Raw genomic sequence first — 19744 nt, 5'->3', positions numbered from 1 at the left:
TCATCCTCTGTCATCCCCTTCTCCTGCCTTCAATCTTTCCCAGCATCAGGGTCTTTTCCAGTGAGTCAGTTCTTCGCATCAGGTGGCCAAAGTACTGGAGTTTCAGCTTCAACATCAGTCCTTCCAATGAATGAATATTCAGGACTGATTTCCTTTAGGATGGACTGGTAGATCATAGTGGTTTTGATTTGCATTCCTCTGATAAGGAGTGATGTTGAGCATCTTTTCATGTGTTTGTTAGCCATCTGTATGTCTTCTTTGGAGAAATGTCTATTTAGTTCTTTGGCCCACTTTTTGATTGGGTCATTTATTTTTCTGTAGTTGAGCTGTAGGAGTTGCTTGTATATTTTTGAAAATATTTTATATATTTTCACGCCAGTCAGAATGGCTGCGATCCAAAAGTCTACAAATAATAAATGCTGGAGAGGGTGTGGAGAAAAGGGAACCCTCTTACACTGTTGGTGGGAATGCAAACTAGTACAGCCACTATGGAGAACAGTGTGGAGATTCCTTAAAAAACTGGAAATAGAACTGCCTTATGATCCAGCAATCCCACTGCTTGGCATACACACTGAGGAAACCAGAAGGGAAAGAGACACGTTTACCCCAATGTTCATCACAGCACTGTTTATAATAGCCAGGTCATGGAAGCAACCTAGATGTCCATCAGCAGATGAATGGATAAGAAAGCTGTGGTACATATACACAATGGAGTATTACTCAGCCATTAAAAAGAATACATTTGAATCAGTTCTAATGAGGTGGATGAAACTGGAGCCTATTATACAGAGTGAAGTAAGCCAGAAGGAAAAACATAAATACAGTATACTAACGCATATATATGGAATTTAGAAAGATGGTAACGATAACCCTGTATACGAGACAGCAAAAGAGACACTGATGTATAGAACAGTCTTATGGACTCTGTGGGAGAGGGAGAGGGTGGGAAGATTTGGGAGAATGGCACTGAAACATGTGAAATGTCATGTATGAAACGAGATGCCAGTCCAGGTTCAGTGCACGATGCTGGATGCTTGGGGCTGGTGCGCTGGGACGGCCCAGGGGGATGGTATGGGGAGGGGGAGGGAGGAGGGTTCAGGATGGGGAGCACGTGTATACCTGAAATTTTTTTTAATTTTAAAAATTAAAAAAAAAAAAAAAGGATGGACTGGTAGAAAGCATTAAACAAACAAAGCTAGTAGAGGTGACAGAATTCCAGCTGAGCTATTTCAAATCTTAAAAGATGATGCTGTTAAAGTGCTGCACTCAATATACCTGCAAATTTGGAAAACCCAGCAGTGGCCATAAGACTGGAAAAAGTTTTCATTCCAATCCCAAAGAAGGACAATGGCAAAGAATGATCAAACTGCTGTACAACTGTGTGCATTTCACAAGCTAGCAAGGTTATACTCAACATCCTTCAAGCTAGGTTTCAGCAGTACGTGAACTGAGAACTTCCAGATGTACAAGCTGGGTTTAGAAAAGGCAGGGGAACCAGAGATAAAATTGCCGGCATTCACTGGATCGTGCAGAAAGCAAAGGAATTCCAGAAAAATATCCACTTCTGCTTCATTCATTACGCTATCATCTTTGACTTTGTGGATCACAACAAACTGGAAAATTCTCAGACAGATTAGAGTACCAGATCAGCTCACCTGTCTCCTGAGAACCTGTATTCAGGTCAATAAGTAACAGAACTGGACATAGACAAATGGACTGGTTCAAAATTTGAAAAGTATTATAATAAGGCAGTATATTGTCAGCTTGCTTATTTAATTTATATGCAGAGTACATCATACAAAATGCCAGGCTGGATGAATCATAAGCTGGAATCAAGATTGCCAGCAGAAATAGCAAAAACCTCAGGTATGCAAATGATATCACTCTAATGGTAGAAAGCAAAAAGGAACTAAAGAGCCTCTTGATGAAAGTGAAAAAGGAGAGTGAAAAAGCTGGCTTGAAATGCAACATTCAAAAAACTAAGATCAAGGCATCCAGTCCCATAACTTCATGGCAAATAGGAAGGGAAAAAGTGGAAACAGTGACAGATTTTTATTTTCTTGGGCTCCAAAATCACTGCAGACAGTGACTGCAGCTATGAAATTAAAAGATGCTTACTCCTTGGAAGGAAAGGACAAACCTAGACAGCCATTAAAAAGCAGAGACATCACTTTGCCAACAAAGGTCCATATGTTCAAAGCTATGGTTCTTCCAGTAGTCATGTATGGATATAAGAGTTGGACCATAAAGAAAGCTGAGCGCTGAAGAAGTGGTGCTTTTGAACTATGGTGTTGGAGAAGACTCTTGAGAGTCCCTTGGGCTGCAAGATCAAACTAGTCAATCCTAAAGGAAATAAATCTGATGCTGAAGCTGAAGCTCCAATACTTTGGCTACGTGATGTGAAGAGCTGACTCATTGGAAAAAACCCTGATGCTGGGAAAGATTGAAGGCAAGAGGAGAAGGGGACGACAGAGGATGAGATGGTTAGATAGCATCACTGATTCAATAGACATGAATTTGAGCAACTCAGAGATAGTGGAGGACAGCGTAGCCTGGAGTGCTAGTGTCCATGGGATGGCAAAGATTCATCCACAACGTAGCGACTGAACAACAGCAGCATCTAACAGAAACCCCATACAGCAGTTGAACAAAATAAATATATGTGCTCCTCATTCAGCAAGAAGTTTCTGCAGTCTTTGGGGACCCAGGCCCCTTCCTGCCTCACTGTCTCAGCACCTTGCTTTGACTTTGAGGGCACAAGTTGGCCTATGACACAAGTTACCAAAAGTTGAAAATGACATCTGAGCCTGCTATACTTACCTTGACACCACCTACATCTGGGTCACCCCTGACCTCCAGAAGCTCAGGCCAGCTTCTGACTGCTGTCTCCTCCATGTACCTCACACTAGCCTGGGACCTGGAGTGGACTCACTGCCTGCGGAGTGGACTGAGGCCAGAACAGTGTGTTCCAGATGTCACTTGGCCCCCAGCAAACAGTGCCCTCGGTCAGCTCTTTGCTGTAATCAGCTGGCAGACATGAGTCCTGGCTCAGAGCGATAGGGACCAGGAACTGAGCCAACATCATCCCAGTCTATTGGCTGAGGCCCCACTATCTCTGGGATTGCCCCTCCACATACAAAAATATTTACATATTGCATCTGTGACCAGAATGCCCACATGCTCTGGCCAGCACCCAGGCTATCTCCTCTAGCTTCCCTTCCCTGCCTCTTTGCCTGAGTCCTATGGCCAGAGGAGCCCAGTCTGCACACCAGTTTCTCTGCCTGAGCTGCACTGCCCTTCTTTCTTCAGTCACCAAGGAGTGTGTTTGGGTTGCCTGCAGGTCGACCTTGTGTTTGGCCCTGGTGACTGAAACTGGGCATCACAGCCAGGGTGTATCCCAAAGGAGACATCAGCACCTTAGGCAGACCCTCACAGTGGGTGTAAACGGGACAGCAGACCGCTAATGGGCAGTCTAGAAGGCAGGCTTCCTCTAAGTTTTGGTCTGAGTACCTTTTGAAGGGCTAATAAAGGGGAGGAAAGTGCAGGCCAGGCCGAGGGAATCACCATTGTGGGGTTCTGAGGTACAGAGCACATCTGGGTAGGTTGCAGCAGTTGACCTGCCGATAAGTAAAATGATTATGTGTTGGGAGGTAGGGGGCTGGGGAGACCAGGGCAAGCCACGTGGCCCAGAGAAGTCTTGCAGCGCCCCAAACACTTCTAAGCCAAGACTCCAATAGGGAAGCACTTACACACACACACACACACGTGCACACACGCCTTTTAACATATATTTATTTGGCTTCACCAGGTCTTAGCTGTGGCACACAGGATCTTCCAATGCTTTGGCATGTCCACTCTTAGTTGGAGCACATGAGATCTAGTTTCCTAACCAGGGATGGAACCCAGCCCCCTGCATTAGGAGCACCGAGTCTTGGCCACTAGACCACCAGAGAAGTCCCCTTTATATACTTCTGATAGCCTCCCTCAAAGAGGGGGCAAGGAAGAAGCTTGTTAGAGGCAGGAGTGTGAAAGGAAAAATTAATCGGTCTACTAAACCCTATGGGGCTTCACTGGGGCCCAGTAAAATGACTGAACTGTCCGTGACAGCTGGAGACGGGATTGGGACCACAGTTTTAATCGGTCCACTCCAAGCCAAGCCCTAGTCTTTCCCCCTCCCCTCCTCAAGCCCTAGTCTTAACCCATCGGAGGAACACACACACAGAAGCCCTGCTCCCTCAACTTCCTAAATATGCTTATTTTCCCCCAAGCCTTCATTCTCTGGGCCAAAGCCCAGCAACCTGAATTTTAACAGGTGCCCTCAAGATTCCCTGGGGCTTTCCTGGTGGCTCAGACGGTAAAGAATCCGCTGCTACGCGGGAGTCCTGGTTTCGATCCCTGGGTTGGCAAGATCCCCTGGAGGAGGGCATAACAACCCACTCCAGTATTCTTGCCTGGAGAATCCCCATGGACAGAGAAGTCTGGCAGGCTACAGTCCATGGGGGTCGCAAAGAGTCGGACACGACTGAGTAAGCACACACACAACCCGAGTTCCCACGCAAGTGGGCCAGTTTGAGATCCGCCCGCCCTGCACCTTCAGACCCTGCCTCTTCCGGAAGCGCCACAAGCCGGGTCGCTACGCCCCCTCGCGGCCGCCGGGGAAAATGGCCTGGAACTCGGCTGGTGCAGGACTACCAGTGGGAACCTCGCATACTCAGTCGGTGAGTGACCAGCATAGGCCGCACAGTGAACTTGGGACTAAGGGTCTTTGTCAGACCGTGCAAGTCGCCCACACCCCGCCCTCGGAGCACATCTCCGGAAATGAGACCTCGCCCACCCTGAGAATGTCACGCTCGGACGCGCGCCCGCTACTGACGTGCGCCCGCTACTGACGTGCGCAGGCGCCCCGGTGCCGCGCAGCCGCCATTTTGCCCCTTTACCCGAGGGACTTGGCCCGTTATTAGAAGTTTGCAGGCACGAAAGGAAAGGTGAGTACCACGCCTTGAGGACAGCGGCCCGGGGTTGCGGTGCACACTCAGTCCGCCCGACCCCACCCCACACAGTTGGTTAGCTGGGGGCAAGCAACTACAGCCCCCCCCCCCCCCCCCGATGCACTGCGCCTCGGGGTTGCGCGAGACCCGTGGCGAAGGTTGATGACGTAATCTTCTCGTGGCTAGAGGGTCATGGGAGGTCAGCTCAGGTCTTCGGGCTCCGGTTTTAAAACGCCTTCTGGAACCTTCATTTTTAACTCGTTTAAACCGACGATCTATTTACCCTTAGTCACAGATCCCTGCTACCTTTCAATCCCGGGCTGGTCACTTAGCCAGTCAGACATTATTATTATTTCTATTTCATGGTCTTTGTTTTGACTTGATCTCACGGAGAAGGCAATGGCAACCCACTCCAGTACTCTTGCCTGGAAAATCCCATGGACGGAGGAGCCTGGTGGGCTGCAGTCCATGGGGTCGCTAAGAGTTGGACACAACTGAGCGACCTCACTTTCACTTTTCACTTTCATGCACTGGAGAAGGAAATGGCAACCCACTCCAGTGTTCTTGCCTGGAGAATCCTAGGGACGGGGAGCCTGGTGGGCTGCCGTCTATGGGGCGCACAGAGTCGGACACGACTGAAGCGACTTAGCAGCAGCAGCAGGCTTACCAATTTCAAGACTGAAAGAAACTTTTTATAAAGAAGTCCTGTATACGTAATATTCCAATTCAGTTTGTTGCAGATATGATGCTCCTTCACCTGTGTATTTAGAAGTACTTAAAGTGTGTATTTTCTAAAAACAAGGACATTCACCTACATTCAAAACCAGGTAGTATTGATCAAGACGATTATTTAACCTGTAATGCATATTTAAATGCTTCCAGGTATCCTAATAATGCTGTAATTTGAAGCTACCTATTTCTCTGCCAGGGTTGTATTCCTCTGTCCTGTGTCTTTTGCCTTCTTCAGTCTGGAGCATCTCCCCAGTGTCCCTTTACTCTGATAACTTACAGTTTTAAAAATACAAGAGAGAGAGAAAATGCTTTATAAAATTACATTTCAAATGAAACTTTCTTAATTTTATAAAATTAAGATGAAATAAAATTAAAATAAAATTAATTTCATAAAATTAAAAAAAATACTATGACCAATAAACCTCATGCCTACTACCAAAAAAAAAAAAAAAATTCCTGGCCAGCAGTTTGTAGACTTGGCTTTGGGGTTGTCCAGGATATCTTAGGCACTAGACTCTGTTGTGGGCAGAGGTGCTGGCCAGAGCTGGGCATGTGTCTTGGGTGGCTAAGGAGGACCAGTGACCAGCCACACCGCCCTCCAGACGGAGCTAGGCCAGACGTTTTCTGTGGTTGCCTCCCCTGCTGGGGTTAGACACTCATCTCACTGAAGGGTCTGACTTCTCTGTATCATCATTCCAGAGCCATGGTCCATGCCTTCCTCATCCACACCCTGCGGGCCGCAAAGGCTGAGGAGGGCCTTTGCCGAGTGCTCTACTCCTGCTTCTTTGGCGCCGAGAATTCACCCAATGACTCACAACCACACAGTGCTGAGAGGGACAGACTTCTCCGAAAGGAGCAGATTTTGGCTGTGGCCAGGTAACCACACCATCCAGCCCGGGCCCAAGGCTTCCTAGTCAGTGATTATGATAGGTTTTCTGGAACGGCACAGAGAAACAGGAGGACTAAGAAGCAGAAAGTTTTTAGAATAGTGCTTTCAAAGAGTCTTCCCGGTTGTTCACAAGTATTACATGAAAAGGGGTTAAAGAAATAATGTTATTATCATGATTATTTATTATAGTTATTTAGCATTTACTATAACTTTTTTGTAGTTAATATTATTTAGCCTGTATATAGTAAGCATTTTATGTTCTGAGTATTTCATGTATATGAACTCATTTTATCTTTGAAACAGTATTTTGAGGTAGGTATATTATTCCTACCTTACAGATGAGTATATAGTGAGTTAAAGGAATTTGAAGATTACAGATGAGCTCTAGAGAGTCTAGAAAGTGAAAGAGTTGGGATTTGAGTGTAAACAGTACAGATTAAACATGCTTTGAATGCAGGACTTTTCAGGGCCCTTAGTGTGTCTTTAAGCTTTATGAATCCTTAAAGAGGAGAGAGAATGTAGTTTATGGGAATGGGCACCAAAGGCCTCCTGAAAGCCTAGGATCCAGAGAGTATATAGTTGGGAAACACTGTTCCAGATGGAGTAGCTGGCCTGGGACCTTTTCCTCCCAGACCCAGACTGAACCAACAGGTGCCGGAGTCTCCTGGCCCCTCTGCATTTTGGGTGGAGGTTAACACTCTGGGGCAACCGTGGGCCAGCCTCTTGTTACCTCTTTGGTTCTCTGGGCCTCTTCCCCCTTATGTGGCACAGAAAACCAAACATGTCTTTAAGAGCAGCCTTTACATGGCCCAGATTGAAAGGTGATTTCATGAGAGGTCAGAGAGTGATTTCAAAAGCCTGGATGTCCAAGTAGAAGGTTTTTCTTTTCTATTTGGAGAAGGCTTCAGGATGGGGTGAGGGTGGAGAGTTTACAGAAATCCTGGGTTGGATGTAGCTTATACTCCACTTCTCATCTCTTGTTGAGATGTTGAGGAGGCCTCTGTGAATCAGTTAGGGGAGGGATCTTCTTCCCCTGATGCCCCGTCCCAGTCCAAGGAGCTGTGTTCAGTGCCTGCCTTCTCTTGGCTGCATAGACTGAAATGGTTCAGAACCTGGAGGCTGGAGCCTAAATTCCTATCTGGGCTCATGCTTTCTGTACTGTGGCCTTGGGCAGGGTCACTGCACTTAGTCTTTCCAGGTCTCAGTCTCTACATCTAGTTAGGGGGATAATGGCAGCTCCTAGCTCCAGGGGTGATCCTGAGGATGACAAGTCCGTGACCCACCTATTTTCCATAGGCAGGTGGAGTCCATGTACCAGCTGCAGCAGCAGGCATGTGGCCGGCATGCTGTGGACCTGCAGCCCCAGTCCTCAGATGACCCAGTTGCCCTTCATGAGGCCCCAAGTGGGGCCTTCCGCCTGGCGCCAGGGGACCCTTTCCAGGAGCCTCGGACAGTGGTGTGGCTAGGCGTGCTCTCTATAGGCTTTGCCCTGGTGCTGGATACTCACGAGAACCTGCTGCTGGTGGAGAGCACACTTCGATTGCTGGCTCGCCTTCTCCTTGACCACCTCCGACTGCTGGTCCCAGGAGGTGCCAACCTCCTGCTGAGGGCTGACTGCATCGAGGGCATCCTCACCCGCTTCCTGCCCCATGGTCAGCTGCTCTTCCTCAATGACCAGTTTGTCCAGGGTCTAGAGAAAGAATTCAGTGCTGCCTGGTCCCACTGACCCACACTGGGATGGGAGTCTTCACAAGGTCAAGGAGATCGTGTTAAAGGGACACACAGTCAGGTAAAATTTGGCATCTGCCTCCTCCTTCCCAGCCTGCTCTCAGCTCTGGCGTGCTGCCCCACCCAGGACAAATGGATGGGACAAGCTGGCAGAAAAGGGGTCTGGGGAGAGGGTAGAGAGGTGGAATCACAGAACATCCTGTGCCTGGAGCTGCCTTGTGGCTTATTCAGACCTCCGCACTGGGCCAGCCCTGCTTGTCCTTGGCCCCATTTTTCCCCATCCCTGCCAGCCAGCCCCCAGCCCCCACCCCTAGTGCTGGGGTAGTAAGGAAGAGCTACTTGGAACTCAGCCCACTTTCTTCTTCGAAACCCATAGTCATCGGAGTGCAAAAGGGGTCCCTTGAGACTTCCAGAGTTGGGGAGCTGGCCTCTGCCTTTGCACCTACTTAGGCACCATCATCAGGGATTTTGTTTGTCGGTGTCCAGCCCTACCACAGTTCACAGAGGTGTGAGTTGTTCGGCAGAGAGGTTCCATAACTCCTTTTGAGCCCAGCCCATGCCCACCAGCAGTCTATGGGGAGAGAAGGTGGTGTCAGGTGGATGCTAGAGGTCTGATTATGATGTTTTCATTTTGAATTAAAAGCACCGAGTGTGTGATTTCACCTTCTGTTTCTGTGAGTTTCATTAATGCACGTCTGCTCCTCTACTACCCTGAGTTGGGTGTCTGAGCCTTCGTGGTCAAGTATGTCCTCAGGAGGCTTCTTGGGAGGTCTCCACCTCTTGTCCTTCTTATCACCTCTGTCTCCTTATATGCCTCGTTTGGATGGTAGCACTTGCTTCCTCTACTACAATGTGGTGAGTTGGTGTGGATCCCTGAGGAGGAGCGCCTGAGACAGGATTAGGTACAAGCAGTTTATGTGGAGGTGGTCACAGAAAGCCCTGGAAGGGGAGGCAGATTATGTGTTAAGAAGAGTAGTTAGGGGGCTTAGTGCATCAAGTGCTTCTGGGGCCCAGTGCACGACAGTTGCCTCTGAATGACCTCACCTAAGGGTTGAAGGACTGTGGTCGTTTGCCTGGAATTCCCTTCCATTTGATTGTGAGAGGCTCCCAGGGCAAATTCCCTGGTTCTTTCTATACCAACAGAAAGCCATTGGGCCTACCCTGTGGTCAGGCCCAAAAAGTTCTGGGGCAGGCTACCCAGCTCCTGTAAGGGAGACTTTACTCAGCAGTTCCTAGTGACGGTTTAAAATGATTCAGTTGAGGGCTTCCTTGGTGGTCCAGTGTTTAAGACTCCGTGCTCTTAAGGGTTCAATCCTTGGTCAGGGAACTAGATCCCACATGCCACAGCTAAGACCCGGCACAGCCAAATAAATAGTTTTTTTTAAAAGAGTATGAACATTATCTCTCAACTTAATGAGCACCTATTACAAAATAAAATGATTCAATTGGGCAAAATCTCAGTTACACGTGTTTTCATGATCTACTTGTGACCTGTGAGGTATGGCTTTCTTACATGGGCAGAACGGGCTCCTCTAACGTAGTCAGTCTGCACGTGTGGGCCCAGTCTCATGTTTACCAAATGTCAGTTGCCCTTTGGCACCCAGGAAGGACCCACCAATATTCATTTAGGAGGCAGCACTTGGAGTTTTGCCCTTCCGGGTGCAGCCAAGGCCATCAGCCATGCCATGCCTTCCACTACCACTGTCACTGTTGGGACAAGGCCGTGTTCTCCACCCTAGGGTGCCACAAATTATGTTCTGACCTTGAAGCCCTAAAGGGATCCCGGTATGTATCTGTGGCAAGCTATCCCATTGGAAATGTCTCAGAGGCCCCCATTATGACACCCCTGCCCCTCTCCTCTAAGCTGGTGGTCCTGGTGGAGTGGCTGTATTCTTACAAAAACAGGCCCCTTCAACTTTGGTTTAGGGCTCAAGCTTGGCTGGCCTGAAACTTTTCTGCCTATTTTTCAAACTGAACTTGAGGATGAGTTGTTGTTTAGTTGCTAAGTCATGTCTGACTCTTTGTCATCCATGGTCTGCAGCATGCCAGGCTTCTCTGTCCTCCACTGTCTCCTGGAGTTTGCTCAAACTCATCTCCATTGTGTTGATGATGCTATCTAACCATCTTATCCTCTGTCGCCGCTTCTCCTGCCCTAAGTCTTTACCAGCATCTGTTCCCATGAGTCAGCTCTTCACATCACATAGCCAAAATATTGGAGCTTCAGCATCAGTCCTTCCAATGAATATCCAGGGTTGATTTCTTTAGGACTGACTGGTTTGATATCCTTGCTGTCCAAGGGACTCTCAAGAGTCTTCTCCAGCACCACAGTTTGAAAGCATCAATTTTTCAGTGCTCATCCTTCTTTATGGTCCAACTCACATCCGTACATGACTACTGGAAGAACCATAGCTTTGAACATACGGACCTTTGTTGGCAAAGTGATGTCTCTGCTTTTTATTAGCTGTCTAGGTTTGTTATAGCTTTCCTTCCAAGGAGTGAGCATGTTGAGTTTTAAGCCAGCTTTTCCACTCTTCTCTTTCACCTTCATCAAGAGGCTCTTTATTTCTTTTCCGCTTTGTGCCATTAGGGTGCTATCATCTGCATATCTGAGGTAGTTTATATTTCTGCTGGCAATCTTGATTCCAGCTTATGATTCATCCAGGCTGGCATTTCACATAATGTACTCTGCATATAAGTTAAATAGGCAAGGTGACAGAGTACAGCCTTAACTTATTCCTTTCCCAGTTTTGAACCAGTCCTTTATTCTATGTTGGGTTCTAACTGTTGCTTCTTGACCTGCATACAGGTTTCTCAGGAGGCAGGTAAGGTGGTCTGGTATTCTTATCTTTAAGAATTTTTTACAGTTTATTGTGATCCACACAATCAAAGGCTTTAGTCATAGTCAATGAAGCAGAAGTAGATGTTTTTCTAGAACTCTCTTGCTTTTTCTGTGATCCAGCAGATGTTGGCAACTTGATCTCTGGTTCCTTTGCCTTTTCTAAATCCATCTTGTACATCTGTAAGTTCTAGGTTCACACACTGTTGAAGCCTAGCTTGAAGGATTTTGAGCATTACCTTGCTAGCATGTGAAATGAGTACAGTCGTACAGTAGTTTGAATATTCTTTGCCATTCCCCTTCTTTGGGATTGTAATGAAAACCTATTCCAGTCCTATGGCCATTGCTGAGTTTTCCAAGTTTGCTGGCATATTGAATACAGAACTTTAACAGCATCATTTATTTTTTAGGGTTTGAAATAGCTCAGCTGGAATTCCATCATCTCCACTAGCTTTGTTCATAGTAATGCTTCCTAAGGCCCACTTGACTTCACACTGCAGGATGTCTGGCTCTTAAGTGAGTGACCACACCATGAGGATGAGAGTGAGACTCTCTTCTCCAAAAAGCTGTGGGAAGTTGGGATTAGGTGAGGCTCGTGGTGTTGGTTCCCATCAGGTAGAGGAAACTAATATACAGAGAATGACAGAGGTGAGACACATCTGTAAGGTCACTGAGTTCTTGGTTTCTGTTCAAGATGTCCAGTTAGTACTTGGGTTTTCTTAATCATGCAAGTTTGTCCAGCGCACTTTCTGTATATTCCCACTTTTGCCCCAGGACTTCTGAGCTGGCTTTCCACCACAACTTAGGCTTACTTCACTTTCATTGAGCCTAACGTGGACCTGACACTCTGCTAGGTGCTATGCAAGGTGAAAGATGACTTGCTAGGATTTTGATTGGGATTGCATTGAATAGATGTGGATGAAGCTGGGAAGAACTGAGATCTTGACGGCATTGAGTCTTTTATCTGTGAATAGGGACTATCTCGCTACTTATTTACTTCTTAGATTCTTTTTAAAAATTACTTATTATTTGACTGTCAGATCTTTGTTGCAGGACACAGGATCTTCGTTTCATCATGAGGGATCTTTCTTTTTGGTGCATGGACTCCGGCTGTGATGTGTAGGCTCTCTAGTTGTGTTGAATGGGCTCAGTAATTGCAGTGTATGGGTTTAATTGCTCTCTGACATGTGGGATCTTAGTTCCCTGGTCAGGGATTGAACCCACATCCCCTGCATTGCAACTGGACTACCAGGGAAGTCCCAGTTCTTGGATTCTGTCATCATAGTTTTCTTCAAGGAGATCTTGTACATATTTTGTTAGACTTTACTTAAGTATTTCATTTTGGGGTGTTAATGTAAATGGTAGTTATTCATTTATTGAAGACCCTATTACCTGAGAAGCTGCAGGAAGTTGGGGTATTAGATGAGGCTTGTGGTGTTGGTTCCCATCAGGTTGATTTACAGTGCTGCATTGGTTTCTGGTGTACAGCAAAGTGATTCAGTTAGTTATATGTATCTGTTCGTAGATATTGAGGTTGCTTCCATGTCTTGGCAGTTGTAAATAGTGCTGCTGTGAACATAGGGGTACATGTTTCTTTTCGAACTAAGTTTTCTCTGGATATACACCCAGGAGTGGGATTGCTGGATCATATGGTAACGCTGTTTTTAGTGTTTAGAGGAACTTCCATACTGTTTTCCATTTGTGTGTGCTTAGTCGCTCAGTTGTGTACGACTCTTTGTGACCCCACAGACTGTAGCCTGTAAGGCTCCTCTATCCATGGTTACAACTTTGCTGTGATTGTTTATTAGTTCCAAGAGTTTTTTGGTTGATTCTTACAGATTTTCTTCATACACAATCACATCAAATGCTAACAAATACAGTTTTATTTCTTCCTTCCCAGTTTACTTTGGGCTCCCCGGGTGGCATGGCAACCCATTCTAGTACTCTTGCCAGGAAAATTCCATAGTCCATAGGTCGAAAAGAGTCGGACATGACAGAAGCGACTCAGAACACACCATTTACTTAGCTTTTATTTCCTTTTCTTATCTTATTGCATTCCTTGCCTTGTTCCTGATCTTAGTGGGAAAGCTGGTTTCTCACCATTAGGTATGATGTTTCTTGTAGGTTTTTGTAGATGTTCTTTATCAGATTGAGGAAGTTCCCCTCTGTTTCTAGTTTGGTGAGAGTTTTTATCATGAATGGATGTTGAATTTTGTAAAATATTTTTCCCTTGTCTGTTGGTATGATCACGTGATTTTTCAGTCTGTTGATGTGATACCGTTAATTAATTTTCAAATGTTGAGCCATCCTTGCATACCTGGGATAAATCCCACGTGCTCATGGTGTATAATTCTTTATACATTGTTGGATTCTATTTACTAATATTTTGTTGAGTTTTGCGTCTACTATGTTCATGAGTGATATTGGTCTGCAGTTTTCTTGTCTGCTTTTGTCAGGTTGTGGTATTATGGTAATGCTGGTTTCATAGAATGAGTTAGGAAGTGTTTCCTCTGCTTCTCCATCTTCAGGAGCAGATGTTAACAAATTGGTGTGTTTTCTTTCCTAAACGTTTGGCAGACTACTGCTGCTGCTGCTGCTAAGTCCCTTCAGTCGTGTCCGACTCTGTGCGACCCCACCAGATGGAAGCCCACCAGGCTCCCTCGTCCCTGGGCTTCTCCAGGCAAGAGTACTGGAGTGGGTTGCCATTTCCTTCTCCAAGGTGTGAAAGTGAAAAGTGAGGGGAAGTCGCTCAGTGGACCCATTTTGGCCAGCCATGAATTAAAAAAAAAATTTTTTTTTCAAATTAAATTCTGTGGGATTTGCTTGGTGGTTCAGTGGCTAAGACTCTGCACTCCCAATGCAGGGGGCCTGGTTCAATCCCTGGTCAGGGAACTAGATCCCACATGCCTCAACTAAAAAAGAAAATCCCGCATGCTGTAACCAAGACCTGATGCAGCCAAATAAATAAATATTAAAAGAATTAAATTTTGTTTTCTAACTAGGTAACATGGTTTAGAAATCAAAATGATAAAAACATTTTTACTGAAAAACTTGGTCCTGCCTCCTCATCTACCTTGTTTCACTCTCTGCTTTGTTGGATAGTAGCCTTCTAGATTTCCTGCATATGTTTCTATTTCTCTTTATATAAATATAAGCAAATATGTACGTTATGTCCATATGTACAAATATGTGTTTTTATTTGATTTAATACTTCCTGCACTGTTTTCTTACACAGTTGGTTGCCTGCTGTATATAGGATAATGCACTTGTTTGTTTCCCTTAACAGTATATCCTAGTTATGTTTTTAGAGGAATACGTAACATTCTTATTTTTATCCATTGTGTGGATCCCTCGAGAAGGGCATGGCAACCCACTCCAGTATTGTTGCTTGGAGAATCCCCATGGAGCCTGGTGGGCTACAGTGCGTGGGGTCGCAAAGAGCCAGACATGACTGAGTGAATAACACACACATTGTGTGGATATATTATAGTTCATTTATTTAACAAGCTAAAAATTACTGTGAAATAGCTCAGGTTTAAAAAAAAGTGCAGAGGGGGACTTCCCGGGTAGTCCAGTTGTTAAGACTCTGTGTTTCTGCTGTAGGGGGTGTGGGTTCGATCCCTGGTTGCAGAACTAGGGTCCCACATGCTGCACAGCACAGCCCCCCCAAAAAAATTGGTATTAGTTTTTAAGTTATGAATTTTCCTCTCACTGATGCTTCCCTCTCACAAATGTCAGAACATTTGGTGTTTTCACTGTTGATATTTTCTAGAAAATCTACAGCTTTAAAAAAAATTTTTCTTCTTTCCTCTGATTCCCTATTTCTGTATGACTTCTTAAGAACACTATTCCTGAATTCTTGTATGTTCAAAAGCAGTTTTTTTGGAGCCTTTATACTTGTTCTTTTTGCCTGAGTGCCTCAAGGATTCTTTGTTTTCTAGTATTTTTTTTCTTTTTACTGTATTTGTAATATTTTTTTAAATTTTCAAATTGTATTTTATTTTTAATTGGAGGATAATTACTTTACAGTATTGGGATGGTTTCTAGTATACATCAGCATGAATCAGGGAACCCAAAGCCTCTGCTCTGTGACAACCTAAAAGGGTGGGATGGGGAGGGAGGTTCAAGAGGGAGAGGACACATGTTTATCTATAGAATATGTCTTTTAATATAAACATTGTTGTGATTTTTTTCAAATGTAGATTGAGATCCTTTATTATTTCAGAAACATTTTCCTAAATTATATTTTTAAACGGCTACTGTATTTCATTGTTTTTGTTCCTTTCAGGCATTCCAGTAAGGCACTACTTGGCTCTCCTTTGCCTATCATGCATAACTATCATTTTTCTCCATAATCCTATTAACATGCAAGATCCCAGAAAGCACAAAAAAGAAAGTGTACTTCCTGAAGATGAATCTCATATTTCAGTGAGGCAGAAACTATATCACAGTGGCCTCAATGGACTCAGTTTAGCTTAACCTAGGAGAGAGCCTGGAGACTATGAAGTTCATGAGGCTCACACACTTGACTCAGATCTCTGCCTTCTGGGTGGTTCCAGGTCTTCCACCCCTGTGGAACTGGTCTGTCCCTTAGTATTCCAATACCAATTGCTTGACGTACTCCTTTCCCAATTTTGAACCAGTCCATTGTTCCATGTCTGGTTCTAACTGCTGCTTGACCTGCATACACGTATCTTAGGAGGCAAGTAGGGTGGTCTGGTATTCCCATCTCTTAAGAATTTTCCACGGTTTGTTATGATCCACACAGTCAAAGGCTTTAGCATAGTCAGTGGAGCAGAAGTAGATGTTTTTCTGGAATTCTCTTCCTTTTTCTGTGATCCAGTGGATGTTGGCAGTTTGATCGCTGGTTTCTCTGCCTTTTCTAAATCCAGCTTGAACATCTGGACGTTCTCGGTTCATGTACTTTTGAAGCCTCACTTGGAAAATTTTGAGCATTACTTCACCAGCATGTGAAATGAGTGCAGTTATGCGGTAGTGTGAACATTCTTTGGCATCTTCTTTCTTTGGGATTGGAATGAAAACTGACCTTTTCCAGTCCAGTGGCCACTGCTGAGTTTTCCACATTTGCTGGCATATTGAGTGCAGCACTTTTAACAGCATCATCTATTAGGATTTGAAATAGCTCAGCTGGAATTCCATCACCTCCACTAGCTTTGTTCGTAGTGATGTTTCCTAAGGCCCACTTGACTTCGCATTCCAGAATGTCTGGCTCTAGGTGAGTGATCACACCATTGTGGTTATCTGGGTTATTAAGATCTTTTTTTGTGCAGTTCTTCTATGTATTCTTGCCACCTCGTCTTAATATCTTCTGCTTCTGTTAGGTCTATACTGTTTCTGTCCTTTATTGTGCCCATCTTTGCATGAGATTTTCCCTTGGTATCTCTCGTTCTCTTGAAGAGATCTCTAGTCTTTCCCATTCTATTGTTTTCCTCTGTTTCTTTGCATGTTCACTAAGAACTTCCCTGGTAGCTCAGGTAGTAAAGAATCTGTGTGCAATGCAGGAGACCTGGGTTCGATCCCTGGGTCAGGAAGATCCCCTGGAGAACGGAATGGCAATCCACTCCAGTATTCTTAATCTGGAGAATCCCATGGACAGAGGAGCCTGGAAGGCTACAGTCCAAGGGGTCCCAAAGAGTTGGACAGACTGAGCGACTAACACTTTCACTTTTCACTTTCACTTAGGAAGGCTTTCTTATCTCTCCTTGCTGTTCTTTGGAACTGTGCCTTCAGATGGTTATATCTTTCCTTTTCTCCTTTGCCTTTTGCTTCTCTTCTTTTTTCAGGTATTTGTAAGGCCTCCTCAGACAACCATTTTGCCTTTTTGCATTTCTTTTTCTTGGGGATGGTTTTGATCACTCCTTGGGGAAAGGAGTACATCAAGGTAATATATTGTCACCTCGCTTATTTAGCTTATATGCAGAATACATCATGAGCAGTGCTGGCCTGGATGAAGCAGAAGCTGGAATCAAGATTGCTGGGAGAAATATCAATAACCTCAGATACACAGATGACAGACACCACCCTTATGGCAGAAAACAAGGAGGAACTAAAGAGCCTCTTGATGAAGGTGAAAGAGGGGTGTGAAAAAGTTGGTTTAAAACTCAATATTCAAAAAATTAAGATCATGGCATCCAGTCCCATAATTTCATGGCAAATAGATGGGGAAACAATGGAAACAGTGAGAGGCTTGATTTTGGGGGGCTCCAAAATCACTGCAGATGGTGACTGCAGCCAGGAAATTAAAAGATGCTTGCTCCTTGGAAGAAAAGCTATGACAAACCTAGAAAGCCTATTAAAAAGTAGAGACATTACTTTGCCGGCAAAGGTCCATCTAGTCAAAAACTACTGGTTTTTCCAGTAGTCATGTATGGATATGAGAGTTGGACTCATAAAGAAGGCTGAGCACTGAAGAATTGATGCTTTTGAGCTGTTGTGTTGGAGAAGACCCTTGAGAGTCTACTGGACAGCAAGCAGATCAAACCAGTCAATCCTAAAGGAAATCAACCCTGAATATTCATTGGAAAGACTGATGCTGAAGCTGAAGCTCCAATACTTTGGCCACCTGATACGAAGAGCCAACTCACTAGAAAAGACCTTGATGCTGGGAAAGATTGAAGGTAGGAGTTAGGGAAGACAGAGGATGAGATGGTTGCGTGGCGTCACCAACTCAATGGATATGAGTTTGAGCAAACTCCATGAGATGGTGAAGGACAGGGAAGCCTGGCGTGCTGCAGTCCATGGGGTTGCAAAGAGTTGGACATGATTGAGCGACTGAACAACCGTAACAATTGCTTGAGCCTTCATCCTGCCTGAAGTGGGACACTCAGTATTGTCCCGGCACATCATATGTGTCCCACGAGCGTCACTTGTCCTTGTCCTCATCTTCTGCGACATTGTCCATCTTACTTGGGTCTCAGTGCATGTGACTTCTCCCTCTCCCTGCCCTGATATATTTGCTTAGGTGCAGAATACATGCTCTTTGTCTTGATACCACCAAAGAATCAGGTTTTTGAGCACAACAGACTTTTTCTAAACTTTGGGGGATAGTGAATGGTTATCTTATAGAATGACAAAGCAAAAAACTTAAGATTTAGTGTTAGACACTCATGTTTCCTGGTTCTCTTTACCATAACCCGTAAGGGGGTCTTATCAGTCCTAGTTAGCCCTTGTCCTTGGCCTCCCATCAACTTTCAGGCTGCTCCCTTCTGCTTTATTATTATGATTATATTTACTGAAAACTTTTTTCATGTTTTATTATAAAATATACATAACATAAAATTGAACATTTTAACCATTTAAAAAAAATTTGTATTTCTTTAAAATTATGAAAGTATAATAACACATTTACAGGAGACTTGGAAAATACACAAGGTTCCACTGTATATTACAGTTGTTTCATTTAAGTAGATAAATTAAGATTTTTAGTTAGAGTTTCAATATCAAACTTTCAAAAATTAATACAGTGAATATACAGAGAAGTAGAAGGGTATAGTAGACCTGAAATGCACTGTGAACCAATACAACATAATGAAGATTTATACAGTCTTCATGCAACAGGAGGAAACAAATTCTATTTAAGTTCCCATAGATTGTAAACGAGGAGATACTGGAAAATATCCAGGTATATAAAACAAAGTATACAATTCTCATGGTCTAAAGATATTAAAATCATATAGAATCAAAAAGAAATACAGAATCTGTTCTCTTATCACTGTGGAATTATGTTAGAAGTCAATATGAAAATATTTGAAAATAACACATATTTTCAAATGAAATGTGACATTTACCAAGAGAGATCTTCAACTTAGCCATTGAAAGTCTCAATAAAGTTAGACTGAAAAAAACACAGGATGACTGCAGAGAGGAAAGCATTTAAATGAGAAATTAGTATCAAAATGAGAAATTAATGCTAAGAATACCAAAAAAATCCCGTGTATTTGGGAATGTCAACTTTTAAATGATGGGTATATCTAAGAAGCCATAACAAGGAAAATTAGAGAATATTTGTAATAGAAAAGAGAATTTATGAAATTGAAAATGAAAAGAGAATTTATCAGAATTTGTTGCATGCAGCTAAAGCTGCTCAATGCAATTAAATATAGTGTGGAGTCTTGAATAAGTTATGCAAATAAATGATGGACACTAGCATAAAATTTTATGAAATTTGAACAAAATCTATAGTTAATAATACTATATCACTTGTTAATTTCCTGTTTTTTTTTACAGCATAGTATTTCTAATCCAATTCTCAGAATTGGATTAGAGGTTTCAAGCCTGATTCAATTTTTTTTTTTTAATCACTAAGATCATAAATTTTCTAGAATTTTAGCAGTAATACTAGATGCCAAAATACTAGGAACTCTATCAAAGTTTTGAGTGAATATAAATTAAAAATCTAGCATTCTATTCATACCTAGTCAAGTGGAATCAAAATGTCATAATTTTTTTAGGCAAAAATTCATACATTTTCAAAAATATATATATTAGAAAGTGAAAGTCACTCAGTCATGTCCGACTCTTTGTGACTCATAGTCCATGGAATTCTCCAGG

The 19744-nt window shown here is 43.9% G+C and overlaps 1 protein-coding gene across 2 annotated transcripts; it reads left to right on the top strand.

Moving 5' to 3' along the window:
• The first annotated feature begins 4614 nt into the window (after window positions 1-4614).
• Window positions 4615-8999, top strand: AP5S1 (adaptor related protein complex 5 subunit sigma 1). Of its 2 annotated transcripts, none has more exons than XM_061436646.1 (3): window positions 4615-4718; window positions 6420-6596; window positions 7906-8999. In XM_061436646.1, the coding sequence occupies exons 2-3, from the start codon at window positions 6424-6426 to the stop codon at window positions 8333-8335; spliced, it is 603 nt and encodes a 200-aa protein (XP_061292630.1). In that variant the 5' UTR covers window positions 4615-4718; window positions 6420-6423; the 3' UTR covers window positions 8336-8999. The 2 variants fall into 2 exon arrangements, with proteins under 2 accessions (XP_061292630.1, XP_061292629.1); XM_061436645.1 differs by lacking the exon at window positions 4615-4718 and adding an exon at window positions 4725-4985.
• The last annotated feature ends 10745 nt before the right edge of the window (window positions 9000-19744 follow it).

This window comes from Bos javanicus, chromosome 13, assembly GCF_032452875.1.
Source record: "Bos javanicus breed banteng chromosome 13, ARS-OSU_banteng_1.0, whole genome shotgun sequence".
In the NCBI taxonomy this organism is placed as follows: Eukaryota; Metazoa; Chordata; class Mammalia; order Artiodactyla; family Bovidae; genus Bos; species Bos javanicus.
This window is presented reverse-complemented; position numbering and strand designations above follow the sequence as displayed.